We start from the raw sequence: 17,885 nt of genomic DNA on the forward strand, positions 1-17,885 counted from the left end.
CAGTGTGTTTCACCATAGTAACAGCCTTCGCCTTTTGTGCAGCGATGCAAGACTGAGTCCTCTATGGTCTGGCTGCAGCTGTGCATGTGAACTGCACAAAATTATGGTAGAATCCAAATCTGAGGGAAGAACATTATGGTTTCTCTTAAGAATAAATGCAGTCATTCCCGAGCTTCAGGAAAGACTGGATTCAGATTAAGAGAACCAGGTTAAGTTTTGTAACGTGCCTAAATCTGATTAATAGCTCCAAGTATTAACCCTTGTGGAAGCACCCCAGGCTTGGAGAGGATCTTGGTTGACAACTAAATCTGATTGTTACCACTATGCTTCCATCCCTGGTTACCTCATTTTTGCTAGATATGTTTTAGAGCGAGTTAGGAGGTCTCTCTCTCTCTCCTTGCCGTAACCTAAATGTATCCACTGAGGAAAGATACCAGTGATCTCTGCAAGTCTTTCCTAGGGCTTTGCGATAGGTTTAATTAGGGCTGATATGAGGCAGGATTAGAGGCGATGGTTTCACTCCCAAAGGCTCGGTCCGTTGCCTGGGGCACCTTGCCGTGCTCTGGAACGGCACATGTTTAGATGCTTACCTTGAATGATGATGCGGCCCTGGTAGGTGTCTCTCCCTTTGATGTTTTCAGCCTCGCACTCGTAAGTGCCTTCATCCTCAAAGCCAACATCCTGGATCTGCAGGAGGGGCTCACTGCCGATCCACTTGGAGGACTGCGAGCCGTCCAGCTTCCTCCACTTTATTCGAGGAACAGGGCTATGTAAAAGTAAATCTGGTGAAGGCCAGCTCCCAGGTACCCCGTGCTGCGTTACAGCACAGTGTAACTCAATCCCCATTTAGCCAGACAGGTCCCATCCCATCTGGGCCGTGGCCAGCAGGACAGACGGCTTTAGCCAGTTCCTCCCTCCTCCTGTTCTCCCCCCATCTCTGGTCTACAGTGGACCCGTTGAAGAGAGGGGCTGTGGAAGCTGCAGGTTCTGCGATGCCCTCCCCATCCCGAGCCTGAGCGACACAGACGCTGCACTCACTTTCCAAAGGCAAAACACTCCAAAGTCACCATCTGCCCAGCCAGAGCGTAGGTGTCTGCAGGAAACCTGGCTTTTATGCTGGGTGCGTACTGCCTGGCATCTGTTAAAAGGAAAGCACTGTTGAGGAGTTCTGGATGACTTTAAAATGGCACATGTGAGGTCTTAAAGGGCAGAGGTACCCGCAAGGTTACACTACTTTCCAAACCTTTGTGCGTTTGGATAAGGCAACAGAGGCTAAGTTTCATTTTCTTTTTAAAACAGTTCTTACTAAAGTCTCTAAAAATCTCTTTACATCATCTCGGGACTATTTCTCCTTAATTTCCTACCTGCTTAACTCCCTTTTCCCTGCCCAAGAAGTATCTTTAGCTGCACCTCTGCGAGGTCACCAAAGGCAGAGGAGAGTGGTTTCAGGGATGTGAGCCCGCACAGGCTGCACCGTGTGCCACGTCTCTTTCACGAACAGAGGAACCCCGTGGATGGGGTTTCTAGCTGCACAAGCGGCGAAGCCTGGAGAGAGGGCTGCTTCCCCCAGGTTCCAGCCAATTAATATTTTTGTAAGCTCTTAAGCTGCCCTGAGAGGGCTGGTGGGTGATTTGTGCACTGCTGGAGCCCTGTGGAGCCCTATGGAGCCCGAGTGCTTTGCAGTGGCTTGTTAATTTTGCATTTTGCCCAGTCCCCTTCTGGTAATCCAAGAGCACTGACCCTCTGCAGCGAGGCTGAGCCGGGAGAACTTGCTGAAAACACTCTTGGTGATGAAGTCGATGTGGCTGGTGGCAAAGCATGAATAGTTCCCCAGGTCGGCAGCCTCTGTCTTGGCAATGTAAAGGTTTCCCGTGGTCTGAGAGACGAAACGCCTTCCATCCGCTGGGATGAAATTGGGAAACTCATTCAGGAGCCATCGATAGGATAAGCCTGTGGGGAAAAGTAAAAGGAACAAACTGCACAAGTTGCCTGTGTCCTCCCAGGTGGGACCAAACCCAGCAGGCTGTCTTCTAGACCAGTCTAAGCTGAAGCTGGTCCTTGGATGGTACTTGTTTTCTCCACGTGCTAAGTCCCACCTCTGTTTTGTTACTTTACAGAGTCTGAATTAAAATGAAATTTGCTTCCCTAAAACTCCCAAAGAAAAGCAAGGAGCGATTCACATGTCTGGGAATCCCTTGCTCTGTTGCATCTCTCCCCCTGGCACCAGCAGTGCTGCCAGTCCCTGCTAGAGGCGATGCTGAAACGCGAACCCTTACCTGGGTAATGGGGAGGAGGGCTGCAGGCGAACATCACTCCCCAGCCTTCTGTAATCTTCACAGGGTCTCGCTCTTCTGCAGAGAATTCCTGCAAAACTAAACATGCAAAGCGAAACCTGTCCGTGGACGAAGAAAACAGCTGGAGCAATCACTGTGTTTTATCTCCCCCTCCACAGGCTGGTCTTTGCAGTGGTTGTACAGGGGGAGATCCAAAAATATTACTGACTTTCTCCATAGTGCATCAGATTTCTGCTGCACCTCCATGTTAATGGAAAGCACCGGGGGATTTCTCCAAGTGATAACGCTGGGTACCATGCACTGGAGAGCTTCTCTCCAACCTTTATTAATGCAAGCAGGGGGGCTCAGTTTACCCCAGCATAACTGTGGCCGTGTTTCGTTTACCTTGTGGAGACAAACTTACAGCCAAAGCGGAGGGAGGCTTCCCTGCTGACGACCGTGCCCCTGGAATTAGATGCCACGCATTGGTAGGAGCCAGCATCCTTGGCTTTCACTGGGTTGCTTATCACTAGGTCGCCTGCAACCAGCCTGTAACGGGAATCTGGCTCCATCTTTATCTCTGTGCCATTCATCTTCCACCTGCCAAGAGCAAGTGTGAAGAAGTGAGAGGGGTAAATGCTCATTGCGAGTGCGTGCTTGCGTGGTGCCTTGTAGGAGGCCGTGCCTGGCTTTTTTCTAGCTGTGGTGTGTCGGGATTTGAGTTAGATTATGTCTGGTTGTGCCCTGGGTGGGATTGTACGTCACGTGTAGACGAGGAGGCTGATTCTCATGTTAGTGATTTTCTTTATATAAAAGTGGAGAACAGAAAGCAAAATTCTCAATTGTGTCCCAGTCCTGGTACAGAGAGAGCAGGAGCTCACCTGTAGGTCGCAGGAGGGCTGGCTCTTGCTCGGCAAGCCAGCGTGACCTTCTCTTCTGCTGAGCCTTCAGGGAAGAGGGTGTGGACGGGCTGCTCTTCAAACACGGGCCCGTAGTTCCTTGTGCTACTCTGTGCTTGGCACCAAACTGCAAGGGAGGGAAAACCTGCTCAGTTCAATTTAGCCTTTTCTAAAATTTCTCGTTTTTAGTTTTGTAGGGTGTCCCTGGCAGCGCCAGAACTGCATCTAGAATAAAAGAAGGAGCAATGTGAAAATCGCAACCCATCTGTCACCACAGCCCAGCCCGAGCCATGGCTTAGGGCAGACGATAGCGTGTGCTTCCCACTGAGCATCTCGCACCATCTCTGCCATACCAGCGGGACCAGACATGTTTAAAGACATGCAGATGAAGGACTACTGACACAAGCCTCTTGGAAAGCCATGCATAGACAAGACGGGAGCTGGGAACCCATGGATGCCCTCCTTGTCCCTGGCAGTGAGGATGTGCTGGTTCCTCCTCTGTCTGTACAAACTTTGGCTGGTTGGTTCCTCCTAAGTCCTCTCCAGGACAAGGGAGGAGAGAGGAGAACCTGGATCTTCGCAGTAAGTTCTCAGCTCTGCCACTGCCTCCCGCACACGCCTGGCAGATCCCCTCCATCCCTGCTTCTGCAACATCATCGGCTCTTGACAGCTCAAACCTGCTGCTTGCTGGCGTGCAAACCAACGCTGCAGGTATCAGTTCTGCTTTTGAACTAACAGGATGAGCTTGAAGCTTCCTCTGTAGTGTTCAGACACGGGTTTGATTCTGATCTTGCTGTCATGAGTATGGCTCAGGCACAGGCACAAGAGGAACATGAGAACCTGCCTGCCTTCTCCTCCGCTGTGCCTGGGCCACCCTTTGGCGTGGTGATGATGTTTCACTGGAAAGTGCCAGCTGTCCGCAGTGAGTGACTCTGTGTCTCAGGTAAATGGCAAATGCTAGCAGACCCCCTTCCACGCAGGCTTTATGGAAATGGCAGTGCAAATAGGCAAGAACAAAGCTGAAGCTGCCTGGAAATCTCTTAACTGCAGAAGCGGCTAGTGGGATAACGATCGCCAGCAAGTCTGTTCCCTCCCTGGCACCCTGAGAAATGGCTGTCCCTTAGCAGGGATGGAGCCACCTCAAGGCAGCGTGCTCCCGGCACAGTCCCCTCTGCCTCTGCAGTGATACGCTCAGAGATGCTTAGCTAGCCCCAGGATCCTTCCATGCTTTGTAATTGAATTAATAACTGTCTTAAAACTGCCATGCCAACCAGCAATCTGTTTCCTTCCCTACAGTACCCAGCATGGTCACTAGTTAAATTAAGTGACTCCAGTAAGTGTGATGTTTTATGCAAGAGTAACTTCCAGCAGGGAACGGGCAGCTCGGCTCTCCTGGGCTCGGGGGAAGCAGCCCTTTACCTGTAGCTCCTGGGGTTCCTCTCATGTTCCGGCTGCTCTCGCATGCGGAGATGAGGGGGAGACGGGAGAGGGGCTCCGCTAATTGGCTCGGGGGGGTTCAAAGCAGCTGTCGGCTGCTCCTTGTGTCCAAGCATCAGCCAATTACCCGGGCCCTCGGCTCCGGCAGCGGGGATGTGCTGCTGCGAGGGAGCCGCACGCAGGCAGGAGCCTGATGGTCCCTGGTATCACCCAGGGGAGAGGGACTGAAGCCTGTGTCTAATACTTTGGAATAAGAGAAAAGCAGCATTTTGAGGGTTGTATTCCCTCCAAATCAGCGTAGGTGCCATTTTCCTTCTAGAATAGAAGCTTGTGTAAGCTGGAAGTCATCTCTCAGTTGGGTCAGCAGCGGCCGTGCTGAGCAAGTCGCGGCTGGAAATAACTCGGGTGACCAGCAGGTAGAATAATCATGAGTTAATGAGTATTAATAAGAAAGTAGTAGATTAATTGTGTTCTGATAGATGGTAATGAATGGATTAAGGTTTAACAGCTTTACATTTTGAGATTAGTAGGTAGCATATGGCAAATAATTTCTATTTATTTAACAAATAAAATATATATTATTAACACTCACATGCATGCCTTTTCTCATGGGATGCTCCTTCCCAATCAAGCCAAATTACACTAATCATCCCTTCTGATTCCACCCAGAGTCTGCACCCCGTTGCTATCCGCTGCTGTCCCTTTTTCTCTGCCAAGGTTATGGACTACAACTGTCAGGCATTGATTTTCTCAGATGTAATCAATGCCAGAAGTTTGGATGAGTTTTTATCTACTGTTCCAAGGTGTCTGGTTGGTGTTGGGGGTGAAATGCCTGGATCTCACTCATGAAGCAAAACAACACTTAGGTTAAAGCAATAATGAAACAGTTACGAGATGGGGATAGGGTTAGAACTAAGAATTGAGAGCAAAGCGGAGTGGTAAACGTCAGCACCTCTGAGGCTGATCGTCTGGGCTACTTCGGTCACCCCAGAACTCTCATGTTTAATGTTGCCAGAACAGGTACCTGCCTTGGGCTCTAACGTTTGGATAGTGGGGGGAAGACAAACACAAAATAAAGGTCTGCAAGCCTGCAAGCCAAATTCGCAAGAAGCAGAGTGACCTGCTCAGAGTTGAGCATGCCTTATGCAGCCCTACTTTCTGTGTTAAAATCCAGTTAGGAGAGGAGAAATTATGGTAAATATGCTGCTACGCCTCTCTAGAACAACACTCGTTATTAGGAAAAATAAATACTAACACAGGAATAAATAGGAATAGGTGAAAGTGGAACATCTGAAAATTAAGGTTTGGAAAAACAGCTGCAGAAATGCTTGAAGATTTTACAAGAGTGACTTGTGCTACTGTTTGGAAGGGAAAAATACCGTATCGTGAAATACACCCCCAAGGACATAGCAGTCTTTGTGCATATAAAAAAATCCCAAACTTTATACCAGACATTGCTGGAACAGACAAAACTCAAACCTTATCTCCTTTGCCACTGGGGTGAGCAGGGAGGTGACTGTCAGTGCCCGCCTCGTGCAGCGGCGCTGGCCCGTTTCTGGCAGGGTGGGTTTGCGTTATTATTAGCGTTTGGAATATGCTGGAAGTCAGACCTGGAAAGCCCGGGTGTCCGGGAGTGTCCACAACGCTCTCCCTTTGTGCTGAGCCCCGCACTAGCTTTGGAGACCGGGAAATGATGTATATCTCAGTTGAACGTTTTCCAAGACGCGTTCCAGTTTATGAGGACATCAGCAGCAATCCTTTTATTGAGCACAGGCAGCATAGCCATAGCTGCGGAGCACTGACCGCAGCCCGAAGCCTTGGCACATGAGGGAGCTGGGCAATTAATTGGTTTTATAGGAAATCTGAACACACACATGTGCACAAAATCAAAGTGGTTATTTTTAAAGAGCAGCTCTCTGAGGAACAGAGAGTTATTTTTAACGAGATGCTTTCTGAGGAACAAAGGGACAGCACTTTGGCTAGCCTTAGACTTCAAGATTTTCCATGGCTTTTACTGAATGAAGAAAGGCCAGAGAGATTTTTAGACTTTCCTGTCAGCCTTGTTCATTAGAGTCTCCTCTGTGCGCTTCATAAGCTTTAAACCTTCGCATACTGCTGGGAAGTCATCCTTTTGGCGGTACGGCCGAGGGAGGGGTGACGTTGCCAACCCAGCTTCCCAGGGCTGGAGCCGACAGCCCAGAGCTGGAGGCTTTGGGTCTTCACCCACCCCGGAGTGTTTCCTTGAGCCTCATCTACAGCTGGCATCGTTTTCTCCCTGGTCCCTCGCTCATGTTCCCGGTGAGGATTTGTCTCTGTCCCAGCTGGTTCCTGAGATCCATTGCATCATCAGCCAAAGGTCAAGAGGAAATAACCCTCCCAGGCTTCACAGTGAGTCATTTTTTGTGGGCTCAGCTTGGACGGGGAGCAAGTTGCACGAACTCAGCTGGTTAATGGGAGAGCCCAACTCCATCTTGCTGCCTCTATCAGATTTGGGTCAGACCAATTTCCAAACAGGCTAATTGCCTCCCAATCTAGGGCAGCCACCCTCCCTCTGCCTCCTCGGGGATCCAGAGAACATTAAAAGGTAATTAGATATTTATAAGGACAGGCGAGCAGTGTCTGCCTGGGATGATGAATTAGCTTGAAGACATTATCGAATTCTCAGTTGTCTGAAATGAAATGTCTCCCTGCTGAAAAGGGACCTTCAGAGTGCAGCCTGAGACTCCCCGAGATCCAGAAACGGTCCCCAATGAACGGGGGAATGTTTGCAGTCAGGGTATGGCCAAAAAGGCATCCCTAGAAAAACCGGGAGGCGAAGTGGCTTTGCCATGAGCGAGTCCTGCTGGCAGGAGGAAATTCCTCCTTGTGCCGAGGCCAGGATAAGCCTGGGCAGCACGGGCTGCAGAGGGGCACGGGTCCCGCCAAGGATCTGCATCTCCCACATTTCACCCAAATTTCAATTTAGAAAGGGGGAGACTTGTGTGTCAACCATTCCTGTCCTCTTTCTTGAGCGGTACAAAGGGAAGTTGGGCATAGCCCAGTTGGACACATCCCCCGGCTGCATAAACCACCCGGGAGAAGCGGGCTTCAGCATCGCTGCAGCCACAAAAGCCCTGTGCAGAGCACGGAGGGGTGCGTCCCACCGAAACCTCCGGGCCGGAGGGGCGAGGGGCTGCTCTTACCCAGAAAGGTGACGACAGCTAGGGATGTGCGGACAAATCCAGCGGCGCCTGCCATCCTGCGCCTCCGGCCGGGTTATGGCCTCCGCGGCTGAGCCTCTGTGGGCGAGTGGGGACAGCAGCCCTGCGACAGACAGAGAACGGAGTTATCTGCAGCGCTTCTGTGGCTCTGCCCGGGGGCTCAGCGTCCAGCTGGGTGTCCCCGCTGGCCGCGGGCCGAGGTGAGAGTCACTCAGGAGCAAACATCCAGCTGCCCGCAGAGGAGCACACAGGGGTTTGAAGGAGCTCTTTTTCTTTCCGAGATGACAGATCTCTTTGGGAAATTGTTATTCCTCCGCCCTTACTATCTGCTATTCTTCCTCCCTCCTCCGAAAATAATGCTTCGTTCCTAGCATTTTTAATTAAAAAACCACAAAGCCAGAAGCACACAGGATATTGGTGGGGGGAAGGAGGAAGAAATAATTTGTTCTTGTTATTTCGTGAAAAAGGCATCTTTAACTCTTCAGGCAGGCAGTGACGTCTCTGGGTGTCGTGCCAGCCCCGAGCCTCTTGTTCTGGCGAGGCTGGGGGGGCCCAGCCCATCACCGTGCGCTGCACCCCAGCTGCGGAGCATCTGCACGGCGCGCTCGCGCTCGCGGGGCGGCGCGGAGGGCGAGCGGCACAAAGCGGCTGCTCGGGGGGTCTCCGGGGGGCTGCGCTGCAGCCTGCTGGGTCATCTCCTGCTTTTCTTCCAGGTTTAATGCATTTGAACGGTTTATCAAGAGGTAACGGAGTGCCGAGGCATCTCCTGATGCTGTGAGACACATTAGTAGGTGGATCCGTGTTTTCCAGTCCCCTCCACAGACTCCTGTCTCCCAAGATCTCTCAAAAAGAAAAAAACGCAAACAAAACAGGGAGCTGTTTGTGCAGGCGCTGGTCCCTGCGCTCTCCTGGCTGCACCCACCGCAGGAGCAGCTTCAGCACGGGCACCGCTTTCCTTGTAACTCGGAGGGGGATGTTGGGCTCCGTTTTTTTTCCCCTCTTTGTTTACAAACGCTTTTGAAATAATGCATTGAGGAGCCCCACAGCCCGGCGGAGCCTCGCGTTCCCCAGTGCCCTCCCAAACGCGCACCCCGGTGAGCTGCTGCTGAAGGCGCTGCCAAGAGCCAGGCTGCTCGTGGGCTGCGAGTGCTGCTTATCCCTCTGCTCCAGCTGGTGCCGCTTCCACTCCTCTCCCTGCCCATCTGTCTGCCCGAGCAGGCAGTGCTGCTCCTAAGCTCCTCCGAGCAGGGATTAGCTTTCTATCCCATGGGATGCAGCCCCCGGTGCATCGCTGCTTTAAAAAATCCGCTGCCCCGTTCATTAACAGCAGCCCTTGAAACGCACCTGAGCAAACAGCGATAGTCCCGTGTTTGCTTCGCGTCCTGCCTGCGGCTGGGTGGAAAAGCCACCTGGCCTCTGTGTCCTCGCCCAGAAAATAAGATTTTGCTACCCACACTTGAAAGGGAGGGGACTCCATCCCAAGCCCTCCTCGATTTTTATCTTGCTTGGGTCCGAAGGCTGCATCCCAGCCTCCCACTCCAGCGCCAAGAGAGCTTGCTTGTACCCTGGTTAAATATTTTTTTATGTGACAGGCCCCTACATAAGGGTGGTGCGTAATTGTACTGCGCGGCCGGGGAAGGAGGACCCCGCCACAACGAAACGGCAGCGCCCGGCGGGAGAGGGCCGAGCTGGTTACCGACGGGCGATTCGGGGACAGCGGGGAAGGCGTCAGCCGCATTTACATGAGCGCTGCTCCCCGCAGTTTGTTCCAGCAGCCCTGAAGTGAGTCAGTCACATGAAATCACTTGATGTCAACGAGAATCATGCCCCAAATGGTGTCCTGAACCCACGGCCTTTCAGCTAACACTGCCTCATTGTTCCCCTGCCTTCACCCTCTGCCTGCTTCTCTCTCATGTGTCTTGTGCTCACGTCGTAAGCACTTCGGGACAAGGACCAGCTTTTTGCTCGATCTGTTTTGCAGGCAGCGCTGCGATGTGGGCTTGCAGGCGATGCCAGCGCTGCACTAATTAATAAGTTGACTTTTCCAAGTTTGGTTTCTTCACCGCTGTGTTACAATGCCCAGGGTGTGTGAAAGGCAGCGAGCATCGAAGCTTTCCCTACACCCAGCGGCAGCAAATTAAAGTACGAGCGCTGTGCTCCGTTGCTGCCAGCCCCCTTTTCTGAGGCCGAGTCCTCTGCCTGCGCCCTGGGAGCTGCCCGCGAAGGCGCTGCCTGGGTGCAGCTTTGCTCCCTTCTATTCATTTTTCCTCTCACTTTTAAAACAAATAGGAAAGAGTTGGGGAAAGCTGGATTTCGTCATTTTAACAAGGAGCAGGTGGCGTGAGGAGGTCGGGGAGCGCGGCGTTGGCCGCCTGCTCTCCTTCGGGGCTGGAGGCTCCTCTGGGCTGCCCCTGTCCCTCTGCCGCCTTTCTGGTTTTATCAGCACTTTGCACTTTCTGCTGTCTGAAATGGAGATGCTTCGTTTGAGCAAGAGCAAATTGCATCCTGCCTCTCCTGGGTGCTTTCGCGGAAGCAAGCAGTGGTCCCAGGGGCCGAGCTGAGACCTGGTCAGGAGGGAGAGGAGGGTGAGCTGCGATGCCCTTCTGCGGGAATACTCTGCCAGCATCCCCCTTCGGCTTCCTTCCCTGCGGCCGAGCAAAGCTGGTATCTCGTAAAAATTAAGCTGGTTTGAATTATTTAATTAGTGATCGATTCATTATTTATGGTGTAAACTACAGGTTTGATCCCTAGTTCCGCTGCTGGCTCCGGCTCTGCAGCTTCCCCCTTTCCACCCCAATCTCCACATCTGCTCTGATCCTTAATGTTCGCAGCATTTTATCATCTCAATTCCTTGTGTCCATCCCTCCATTGCTCCAAAATCCCCCTCACGCACACAGACACGTATTTGCTCCCAAAACACCTGGGGCCCTTTCCACGGACGAGACGCGCGGTGCTGCTGCTCTGCGGGCCGAGGGGGGACACGGGGAGGCTCTTGCGGAGGGGGCACGGGGAGATGCTGCTGTTTTGCTCTTTTGGATCCAGCCTCAGCCCAGCCCATGCTTTAACTCCTTTGTAAAAAATTAGGAATGTGACAGCCAGGGAGAGCTCCAGGTAAAATCCGCAGGAAACGAACACGTAAGAGAGTAACAGAGTAATTTCTACAAGTGCTGATGCTGTATTTGTTCGCAATTAGAGCCTGGATGAAATAATCCTCTCAGATACTGTTTTGTGTGTTCCTGATTGTCTCATCACCTAAGTGCCATGATCAAATTGTGCCCCAGGGCTTGATGCTGCGCGATCGCACCTGGGGCTGCACTGGGACCCGGGGGGCGTCCTAAAGCCGCAGCCCTGAGCCGTGGACCCTGCATCTGACTCTGAACTTCTCCAAAGCGTGGGTGTGCGCTTTGCATCTGATGGTTAGGCCTGCTCTCCGTCCTTAATTAGAAGAGTGCCCACAGGGACCTGTTCTTTCCCCTCTTCATAGGGTATTTTGACAGTCACTCGAGAGCCTTCTGTTGTATGGAAAGGGGATCTGTCATCCCTGCTAATGGATGCTGTCATTAATACTTCCAGTAGCAAGGGAGGCATGGGCACACTTCAAACTATGTGCATTAGCCCTTTCTGCTGGAGCCCCTGGGACCTGGGAGCGATCCATTATCGTGGAGGCAGAGTTAGAGAGCTACAGGGAGATTTTGAGTCCTCCCGAGCCTCCGGGAGAAGCGGTGCTGCCCGGCCCGCTGCCCGCAGCGCCGCTTCTGACTGTGGAGCAGCATCGCTGGAGGAGGCGACTCCAGCAGGAGTCCGGGCGTGGGGGCCAGCAACGGCTTTTGGTAGGAGATGGGCTTCAACAAGAGATGACACGGCCAGCGCGGGCAAAGTGCTATCTGTTACCAGGATAAACGAGTGTAATTCAGTCTCCTGTGGTCGGGTGAGGAGATGAGCATTTGTGTGCGAGTGGGGCAGCTCCGCCTGCTGCAGCATTCCCTGGGGAAGGACTGCTCCTGAGGGCGGGTGATGCAGGAATTTGTCCTGTGCTGTGAGCGTCCCTTTTACTAAGGATCAGTGCTAAGGCTGGAAAGGGCATGCTTTTGATCTTTGCTGGATTTTGGCTTGCAAAACCTGTTCAAGGTTAGGTACATTTTGTCTGTCTCCAGAACAGCATGTTTCACTGAGTTGCAAGTGGTTTTATTGTAATGTATCTGTCCTCTTGTAAAACTGCCTGTGCTCAGGAGAGGTTGATTTAGATGCAAACTCTGGATTCAGCCTTTCCTGAGCTTCTTTGGTTTCAGATCTGTTGGTGGCCCCAGAACTTGCAGCAGAAATCCTGGGACCACCCAAAAGCCATCCTAAGCAGTGAGGTCTGCAAGGTCCAAGTGAGGACCAAAAGCACCCTCAGAGGGGTTCAGAGCCCTGCGGCGGCGTTCAGCCCTCCCTAGGCCCATCAGTCATCCCCTAACGGGCACCAAACCCTGTCTGCAGTTACTGGGGGATCCTTGCTCCCCCACCCAGGTCAGGACCTGATGTAGAGCAGTGCTGCAGGCACTGCTTGCTCGCTTTGATGCTTGTCCCCTGCTGCAGCAGAGATGTGTCCCAGAAACACTTCCAGCCACAGCTCAGGGTCCTGTGTGCCCTCTCTCCTGCCCAGGTGGGTTTGGATTGCTCTTGGCATGTTAGAAAAGTCCCAAAGGCTCTGCCCCCGCACAGCTTTTGAAGGCAGAGCCCTTCTCCTCTGCTGTGCAGGCTGAGAGAGGAGCAGCATCGGCTGTCCCTGTCCCACCCTGTCACCCTTGCCCGGGGCAGAGCCTGCACAACGGCTGCTGTCACCGCTGCAGGGACTGCGCAATGGGCGTATTCACCTGCCCTGGGCTTGGTGCTCCCCGTCTGCTCCCTGGCATCGCCCCAAGGAGCTGGGCAGCGGGGTCAGAGGAGGGGAGAGAGCGGGGACCTGCAGGAGGAGAGCTCTCCCCCCGGCTGTGCTTGCACAGGAGGAGCAGAGACTGGTTGCAGGAGGCTCAGAGCCTCCAGCCTGGGGCTGCAGGAGCAGATGGTGCTCACAGCCTGGCCTCCTTCCCTGCCGGCAGCTCCCTGCCGGGCCGCGGCGATGCCACCCGCAGCCGGGGCTGGAGCCGGGGCTCTGCTGTCTGGATGCATTTGTTATTGCCCGATGGGCCGAGGCGTTAGCACGAAGCGGGGGACGTGCTCTGCACACTGCAGTGCCCGGCACAGTGCATCCTGCCTGCGGGGGGGCTTTGCTGCGGTGAAGGGGGCACCTGGGGACCGGGAGCTCACCCCCAGGTGGGGTGGGTTAAAGCTGGTGTTCTCAGTCTGTCTGTCCGTCTGTCTGCCTGCCCTCGCTGCTGCTTTTGGACCCGGGCCAGGCAGGCGGCAGGCAGGGGAGGCGAGGTGCGATGCTGTGGCCCTGAAGTTCAATAGCCAACTCGGGGAGAAGGGAGACGGTCTGGGGTAGAGGGTCTGAGCCCCGGAACGGGAGCAGAGCCACCAAGCAGGGAGCAAGGGGCTTTCGCAGCCCAGGCTGACCCGGAGCCCAGCACCGCTGCCCTGGCCCCATGCCCCAGGTGTGAGCAATTACAATGAGCCTCGTTAATATAATTGCAGGCAGGGGTAGGCTCTGCCCTCCCAGCTCAGTGCAGAGACCAGCGAGCGTGATGGAGAGAGGTAAGGGGGGAAAGAAGAGGTAAATGTTTAATTTGGGGGCATTTGAGCACCCAGAGGAGGAGGGTGGGGAGCTGCAGCATGGCAGGGCTGTGTCAGGAGGGGATGGGTGCAGGGGTTTGCCCCTTAGCGTGGCTGGGAAGGGTGGCCTGAGCTCCGTCGGGGCTGGTATCGCTGGGTGCTGGCACTGTGTGTTTGCTCTGGTTCTCTGTGTGGTCTGTAGCCATGACTGGTTTCTGCTGCAGGGTGACTGCTGCCAGTTTGGGGTGCCCTGCCCTGCCTGTGCTGTGGTCGTAACCCCCAGCATGGCCTCTGTGTCCCTGGCCCTTCCCTAGCAAGAGCTGCCAGCATCGTGCCTGCCTCTGCGAGCTGTTGGCTGAAAGGAATTGTACTTTTAGACATGAAGTCAAGCAGCAAAATCCCCATTGAGGGGTAGTGCGCCATGCAAACCTGCTTTGCTTGCTGCTGGAAGAGAAGTTAGTTGTGTTTGCTGGACACCTCTGAAGTTGGGGTGGGAGTTTGTTTGGTTTGGATCTGGCTCTGGTCCTGTTGCTTTGAGTTGAAGGGGCTCGGTGCTGCCGTCCTGCCTTGCGGGGCTGGGCAGGAATGCTGCAGGCCTCCTCCCAGTGCGCTGCAAACCAATTTACATCTGCAACAATTCTGAATCACCATATCCATGGAAACTAACGTGCTTCTCTGACACGGAGCATCCAGAGCGATGCCACTCCTGCTCCCTGTGCAGAGCAGACCTTGTAGGGCCGGGCCCGAGGTGCGCGGGCCCTAGGGAAGTGTTTTGGAGAGCGCAGCAGGCTGTGGGATTTGGTGTGTGAAATGGGTGCAGGAGCAGAGCCTCCCGTGTGAAGGATGGTGCCTAAACCAGCCCCTGGCTGTGCCGTGAATCCGCCGGCTGGTACCTGTGTGTCTCAGTGCGCGGGGTACCCGTGCGTGGGCTCGTGCACAGACACGTGTGCGTGGGCTAACGTGGCACGGGGGCATGGTCAGCGGTGACTCCAGCGTGGCTGGGTTTATTTCGTGTCGCTGGTGCCTTGGTGTGCTGGGTGCTGCCTGCCCGCGGGAGGAAAGCCCTGGGCACCCCTTCCCAGGGCTGAGGGACCAGCTGGGGAGGGGACGTGCTGGGACGGGTGCTCACACCCTGCGCCTTGGCTGTGCTGCTGCATCTTATCAATCACTGATTAACTTAATTGTAATGGAACTGGCTTGATAGGATCAATATTGGATCAGTGGCGGGTGAAAGGAGGGCAGCAGCAGAGGGTGCAGTGAGGGGGGCAGCCCAGATTATCCAACATCTGGAAAAGATGGGAGAAAAATCTCTGTGAGGGGAGGGAAAGCCCTGCCCGTGGGACATGAGGAAGCTCTGCTTCAACAGATGGATCGCTGGCATGGCTGGGGAGGGCCCTGCGCTACTGGGAGGGGGCTGAGGCTGCCGCGCTCGTGCCTTTTGCGTCAATTTTTTTAATGTTAGATGGACCCGTGTTTGAGCAAAGCGGCGGGAGCTGGAGCCTCTCGCTGGAGAAGAGCTGCTGCTCCGAGTGGATGATATGGTGTGCTACGGGACGAGCGTGCAGCGTGCCACAGGCAGGGCGGTCCTGCTGCCCAAGAGCAACTCCTGCTAACGGCGGGGAGAGGTTGAGCTGCACCTGGGGACAAAGCAGGCCTGTCTGGTCCTTCCCATCCTGGCACAAGGAGCAGGCAGGGCTCCCTGGTGCGATCCCCGCAGCACAGCTGCGTTAAGGCACGGTCTTCAAGCACTTTCTGTTTTCTCTGTGTCTTTTAAGTGCTTTTTTCCTAATAATCGGTTGGTGCATTCATGTACATCGCAGGTCTCGGTGGGAGTTTTCTTTTGGTGTCCCAGCCCCAGGCAGGCAAACCCCCATCCCTGCGCACAGCTCGGCGCCTCTTTGTGCGGGAGACAAAGCCGGGATCTGCGTTCAGTCCGGAGACGCGGACTGGGAGCGTGCGGAGACACGGGCTGGGGGTGCGCAGCACGGGGGCCTGGTGGGTTTGGGACTGGAGTCGCTGTAGTGGTAAAACCTAATTGTAATAAAAGAGGTGATGTTATGAGTGGGCCTTTACTGCTCCTCTGTTGTGCCAGGCAGTTTGAATTTCAGATCTGAGCTTTGCCATTAGTGTTTTTGCACCCTTTTTTTTTTCTTTCCCTGAACTGGCCGGATCCCATCTCTGGCTGCAATCACCTTAGTGCCTCAGAGTGGTGGAGATCCAGCTGGAGCTGTGTGATCCTCAGCTCTGCTGCAATAAGCCCTTGGTAAATGCCCAGGGTTTTGGGACTGAAGCGCTCGGTGCGACCTGGAGGCTTCGCCGCAGCTGGACCAGGCTTGTGCCACCTCCGGGCGAGACCTTGGGGTCCACGGGCAGCGCTGCCGGGGCGGCTGCCGCAGCTCAGCCCCGAGGAAATGCCACGGGGACCAGCACAGCGCGTTGGAAAGCAAAGGAGACCAACAGAAACAGGCAGGAGACCTTCCCACGCGGGCCCCGGACCCCAGGGCGGGGGGGATGGAGGAAGCTTTGCTCGGGGGGGGTCCCCACCAGCTGCCTGCTGCCTCGTGGGCCGGGCACTGGCGTGGTGTTTGACCGAGGCTGCCAGCATGCAGCTCTTAAGCTCTCCCTGAAGACTTGTATTTCAATCGATAACCTGGGTCGATAGCACCTGGAAGGATGCTCAAAGTCTTTGAAAACAAGGCCACAAGTGAGTCCAGTTTAGCACATGGATGTTTGAGAGATGGTGTCTGCCTGAAATCCTTGTTAACGCCCTGATTACAGCTGTGAAAGTTGCAAATATTGGGCCCTTCTTACAGACACTCCTGCAAATTCACTGTATTGCAAACCACTCTCAGTATAGCCGAGCACAACCTTGCAACCTCCTTGCTAGGAAATGCAGGTTATTAAGCTGGGGTTGCACGGGAGGGGATGCTGACACAGGCTGAATGTCAGGCAGAATGCTGGCAGAAGGGACGGGAAGGGAGTCAAGGTCTGGCTGGACACGCTGCTATCGTCTCCCCAAAATAAAGCTTCCCATTGCAGGTTTTCCTTTCCTCTTGCAGCACAGCACCACACATCGAGCACGCACAGCTCGGCGCGGGGAGCTCTGCCTAAACCCTGGGATATCCACAGCGCTGCCAGCCTCGCAAACCCACCCACTTTCTGCTATTAGTGCTACCGTGGCGTCAGCAGCAGAAACTCTTTGATGTGGCACGGGTATAAATAGCTCCCTACCTGCGGCGGAGCCTGGCTCCGTCCCCTCCCCTCCGCCGCCTGGTAAATCGCTTGGCAGGAGCTGGTCCTGGGGAGAGGCTGCAGCGAGGAAAAACAAGTGCAGAACTTGGGAAACCTTCTGGCTAACGCAGCCCCGGGAAGGTGATGTGTTGTCTGGGGAAGCCCCAACGCCTCCCAGCCCGTCAGACCAGCACTGGCTGCCCTGTTTGTGTCGCTGGGTAAGGTCAGGCCAGCAGTAAGAGCCTTCCCAGCGCGGTGGGGGTCCATGCGTGGCACCAGGCGTCCTCCTCAGCCCTCGCCTTGGCCCTGCTGCCTACTGGGGGCTTGTGCTGGCCATGCTGGGGCGGCAATGGGCACTGGGATGCTGGGGGGTGCAGCATCCCCAGGCAGAGAGGACCTTGGTGAAGCAATGCTAAAATCCTCTCCCTCCTAGGAGGAGGGTAGGGTGTCCCCTGCAAGGGTGTCATATTTATTTTGCTCCTTGGCAGGCATCGTCCCAGTGTCCAACCTTCTCGACTGCCTTTGTTAAAGTGGTTTTAGTATTCAGTGTCCAAATACTGCTAAGCTGCTCTCTTCTTTATAAAAACAAGCAAGAACCAGCACAAAACATATATCCCTCTTCCTTGCTCCCTGTTTTATGGCTCTCTGGTGCAGGACTGACAGCTCTACAGGCTATACAATAAATAATATGTGTAATAATTTAGGACCTAGGCTGCTGGGGGGGCTGGGTTCAGTATTTCACAACCGGCTGTGGGTGGGAATACCTCTCATGCTGCCTGAGGTTTCGGGCCATCTCCCTTGCGGTGATGTTGAACATCCCCGCGGTGAGATCCTGGACCCTACAGCTGCGTTGTGGCAATGGGACCAAGGGGGTTTGTCACGGAGAAGAAAACATTTTGGGTTCAAGGGAAGAGCTTTTCCATTGCTGGGGAGTCTACTTTTCTCCTTGTCTGCTGAGACCTGTTCCTTCTCTGCAGCTCCACAAGCACCCAAAGACATGTTGTGTCAGGAAAGACAGTGAAAGAGCCTGATACAGCCTATCACAGCAGATTTTAATAATGTTTCTTCCCTTCCATCTATGTGTTTTGACTCTTAAAGGACTCTCTAAGGAAGCCTCTCTTGCCTTGTTCTGCGTGTCTGCGCTTTAACAG

General features: G+C 54.2%; 2 protein-coding genes across 3 annotated transcripts in view; one reads left to right on the top strand and one right to left on the bottom strand.

Moving 5' to 3' along the window:
• Window positions 1-5,158, top strand: part of RBBP5 (RB binding protein 5, histone lysine methyltransferase complex subunit) — a 42,349-nt gene extending 37,191 nt beyond the window's left edge. The window contains exon 14 of one of the 2 annotated variants that reach the window (XM_087762277.1): window positions 3,362-5,158. In XM_087762277.1, the coding sequence (XP_087618403.1) occupies window positions 3,362-3,369 (8 nt within the window). In that variant the 3' untranslated portion in view covers window positions 3,370-5,158. The remainder of the gene's footprint in view (window positions 1-3,361) is intronic. The other variant, XM_087762273.1, reaches the window with a different exon arrangement.
• Window positions 1-17,885, bottom strand: part of CNTN2 (contactin 2) — a 34,186-nt gene that overhangs the window by 13,585 nt on the left and 2,716 nt on the right. Inside the window, exons 2-8 of the mRNA XM_009465597.2 lie at window positions 7,792-7,912; window positions 3,155-3,299; window positions 2,698-2,873; window positions 2,277-2,372; window positions 1,741-1,950; window positions 1,039-1,138; window positions 591-766 (exon numbers count right to left, since the gene is read on the bottom strand). Coding sequence (XP_009463872.1) covers window positions 591-766; window positions 1,039-1,138; window positions 1,741-1,950; window positions 2,277-2,372; window positions 2,698-2,873; window positions 3,155-3,299; window positions 7,792-7,846 — 958 coding nt within the window. The 5' untranslated portion in view covers window positions 7,847-7,912. The remainder of the gene's footprint in view (window positions 1-590; window positions 767-1,038; window positions 1,139-1,740; window positions 1,951-2,276; window positions 2,373-2,697; window positions 2,874-3,154; window positions 3,300-7,791; window positions 7,913-17,885) is intronic.

This window comes from Nipponia nippon, unplaced genomic scaffold (assembly GCF_047370975.1).
Source record: "Nipponia nippon isolate SJK-2023a ecotype South Korea unplaced genomic scaffold, ASM4737097v1 scaffold_25, whole genome shotgun sequence".
Taxonomy (NCBI): domain Eukaryota; kingdom Metazoa; phylum Chordata; class Aves; order Pelecaniformes; family Threskiornithidae; genus Nipponia; species Nipponia nippon.